Source organism: Octopus bimaculoides, chromosome 16 (genome assembly GCF_001194135.2).
Source record: "Octopus bimaculoides isolate UCB-OBI-ISO-001 chromosome 16, ASM119413v2, whole genome shotgun sequence".
Taxonomy (NCBI): Eukaryota; Metazoa; Mollusca; class Cephalopoda; order Octopoda; family Octopodidae; genus Octopus; species Octopus bimaculoides.
In genome coordinates this window covers 53,080,202-53,083,643 of record NC_068996.1, presented here as the reverse complement: position 1 = coordinate 53,083,643, position 3,442 = coordinate 53,080,202, and the positions used below count along the sequence as shown (strand labels likewise).

At 35.2% G+C, this 3,442-nt stretch overlaps 1 protein-coding gene across 1 annotated transcript in view; it reads left to right on the top strand.

The window, feature by feature from the left end:
• The first annotated feature begins 2,844 nt into the window (after positions 1 to 2,844).
• Positions 2,845 to 3,442, top strand: part of LOC106868976 (DNA polymerase delta subunit 4) — a 10,575-nt gene continuing 9,977 nt past the window's right edge. The window contains exon 1 of the mRNA XM_014914459.2: positions 2,845 to 3,136. Within this exon, the coding sequence (XP_014769945.1) occupies positions 3,034 to 3,136 (103 nt within the window). The 5' untranslated portion in view covers positions 2,845 to 3,033. The remainder of the gene's footprint in view (positions 3,137 to 3,442) is intronic.

Below are 3,442 nucleotides of genomic sequence, written 5' to 3'. Positions count from 1 at the left end.
GTCCTGTTTGCCAAGGGAGTTATCCCTCTCACCTCGGCCAGCAGCACGAACGTATCCGGATTTCAGGGTTATTTCCCTTCGTCGGCGTTCGACAGCTGATGACCTTGGTGAGAGAGACAAATCTGGCAAAACCTTATATCTTCTTTTCCAGTGACATTCTTCACTGATATTGAAAAGGTGAAAACAAGCAATGTTAATTCTCTATATGAAGTATTAACAGTAACTGCACGATAAAGTGTAGTATATTGCCACTTAAGTGTGGCTGACCCCTAGGGGTGGATGTTACTGATATATATATATATATATATGTATATGTATGTGTATATGTATGTATGTGTGTTTGTGTTTGTCCCCCTACAATCGCCCTTGGTGTGTTTACGTCCCAGTAACTTAGTGGTCCTGTGAAAGAGACTGATAGAATAAGTACTAGGCTTACTTAGAATAAGTACTGCAGTCGATTTGTTTGACTAAAGGTGGTGCTCCAGCATGGCCACAGTCAAATGATTGAAACAAGTAAAAAAATAAAAAAATAAACTTATTTTTCTCTCAGTCATTCTAAATTCTGGGAAGTATGAATAAAACTCAACTCTTCTGAGGAAGTCTCTTAAAATCAAAACATGTCCATGGTTGTCACTGCACTTACCAAAGATGAAACTTTCTTCACGCTCCATTCATTTTGAGGTTGTTCCCCTTGTCTTTCTTGACATGAATTATTAGCACTTAAGACCAGCAGTGCAAGACCTGTGGCCCACGAAGGCATTTTGTGCAGCCCATGAAACCATTTTGCAAAGTCTTTCTGATTTTAAAAAATAACCGAGAATTAACATAGCGAAATGCTTGTACCACACACAACCACACACTGAAAACACACATAATAGTATTCATTTATTAACTTTTATTATTATATTTCTTTTTAATAGTTTCCTTCATGTCTTTATTGAGTAAAACACCATATCCATCAAAACACACTCCTTTTTTGTGGAATAGTAGATATGAACTTGTTAGTACATGTCTTAAAGAATTTTAGGACACTTGTTGCCAGTAGCTCACTGCCTTGCATACAAGAAGGTTGTTCCTGCATTGCTTCGCCGTGTCTCTTCATATGTAAAGTATATTATTATATTTGAACATTATTTAAAACAGATGTATGTATAAATTTATTATTCCTTATGTAACACTGATTGTCTGCATGCATATTTTGGTATGTGATTACGTATATATCGGAACTGAAATATTTCTATGTTTTCTACAGCGTTATTTGATCCTTCCAATGGTGGAATGGGTCAAATACATGATATACATTGTGGCTTGCTTTCAGTGATTGAATTCATGGTTTAGCTCTTTGGAGAAGAAAGGGCATGCATCCCTGATTAAAACTTTTCTCTTCACTACAGTGTAATTTTAACTGATTGAAGACATTTTTAATGAGATTCACATCATTAAATTGTTAGCTCTTGAATCAACTATGTAAATGTTTAACAGTTATAATCTAACAGTTGTACCTTACCCCATATCATATAAAGATAAATTCATAGTCAGGTATGCTATGCTTTTTAACAAATGACTAACAGAGTCAAAAGCTATGCTTACACCCAATGCTCTTGTTATGAATTATCGCTGTAAAATATAAATAATCATAACAGCTGAAATTTTTTTAAATATAAGGCATTTTCATTAACTCTTTCATTACCATATTTCCATTGAAATACACAGCCTTAGCTTCAATTAATTTTGAAGATATGAAAATTTAGTATAAAAAAAACAACTTTTTTTTATAGTTGAGCTGGTGTTTGGAACATAAATTAACATAAAATTTTGATGGAAGGTTTTAATTCAGATAACTTTAAAACAGGAAGTTTATATCAGAGAAGTTGGAGTGGTTGTAAGTGGGTTGGCATCAAAAGATTAAGGTCACTGAACCTGATAACATCTCCTTCATTACTCTCAAACAATGTCCCCCAGAGTTACCTCTATTTTTAATCTTTGAAAACATGAAGTATATCCCCTTCCCAAGAAAAGCTATCAAACTTCACCAACAATGAACCCATTACTCTCACTTCTAACTAGCCAAAAATGATGGAAAAAGCACTTCCAGCCACCTATTTTATAATGATTAATATGGCTTTCATAAATCCAAATCAATTGGAGACCAACTCTTCTATATCACTTGCCAGAGGGCTTCTCTTTTGATGAATTTGGTGGAAGCAGTTAATGGTGTTTGATATAAGTAAGATTTTTTTTTCTTTTACTGTGGTATTCAAATCTCCTCTCAAAACTGCTCACCAATGGCCTTCATCAGTCTTCTATTTCTTGGATCAATTGCTTCTTGCCAAATTGCACCAATTGTGATATGTGCAAATGGAAAATCAGTCTGACCATATGCCATCAATTCTGATGTTCTCCACAAACTTTTCTCTTTTATATGACTGACCTACTTCTTATCACTTCCAACACAGGCACAAATGATGCAACTCTTCGTTTTTTCCTGACCCTTTGCTTTCAAGTGTCAATCACATGCTGCATAGACACCTAACACGAAACTTGCATGGATTCCATGAACAGGAGCTTCAAAAACATCCTCCTATGTTGCTTACTGTCGAAAAAAAAACAAAAAAAAACAGCGATTTTATCTTCGTATGTGCTCGTATCAATCTTATCTCCATCATCCAGAAAAAAAAAACGACAAAATTAGGACATATTTTATGGAAGTATTTTCTCAACCCACTTAACAAACTGAAGAGATCTACAATGGGGACTGCACCCACAAATGGGATAATGGGATACTGCTACTACTTGTTTCGCAGTAAAGCATTGAAAGTTTGTCCACGTCCCTTCTTCCGGCCAAAAACAAAATAAGAACCTGATATACGCTTTAATTTTAAAGATAATTGTATGGTTTGCGAGAATTTGACTGCTACGTTCAGCAGGTCAAACGACTGTGCACAGACAACCCCGTTGCTTGCCACATTGTCAAGTTCGCTGCAGTTGTCGTTCTTGAGGAACAACAATTTCGTTTAATGCAAATACTTCGAAATGGTCAATCGAAAACAGAAACGAATTACCGACGATTTTAAGCAGAGAAAACCTCTGTTTAAGAAGAAATCTAACGTGAAAAAAGAGAAAACCAGTTTGCATGGTTAGTAATAATTTCCGATTGTTCTTTTTTTTTTTTCTTATTCATTTATATAAAAATCGCTCGACGTAATTATAGCGATGACTCAATTGGCTTTGACCCGATTTCAAGAGAAATTGTTTAGGCGAGTCAACGAGGAAGTGTTTTCGTGAGCGTTCGGACTGCTAGAAATAGCAACCAAATTCTCCCCCTAATCACATCTTACCATTTAAAAAGGATGGTTAGATATTGTCTTAGATATATTCTCTGAAAATAGGATTGGAGGGTCACGTCTGGAACTGCTTGATCAAGGTATATATATATATATAT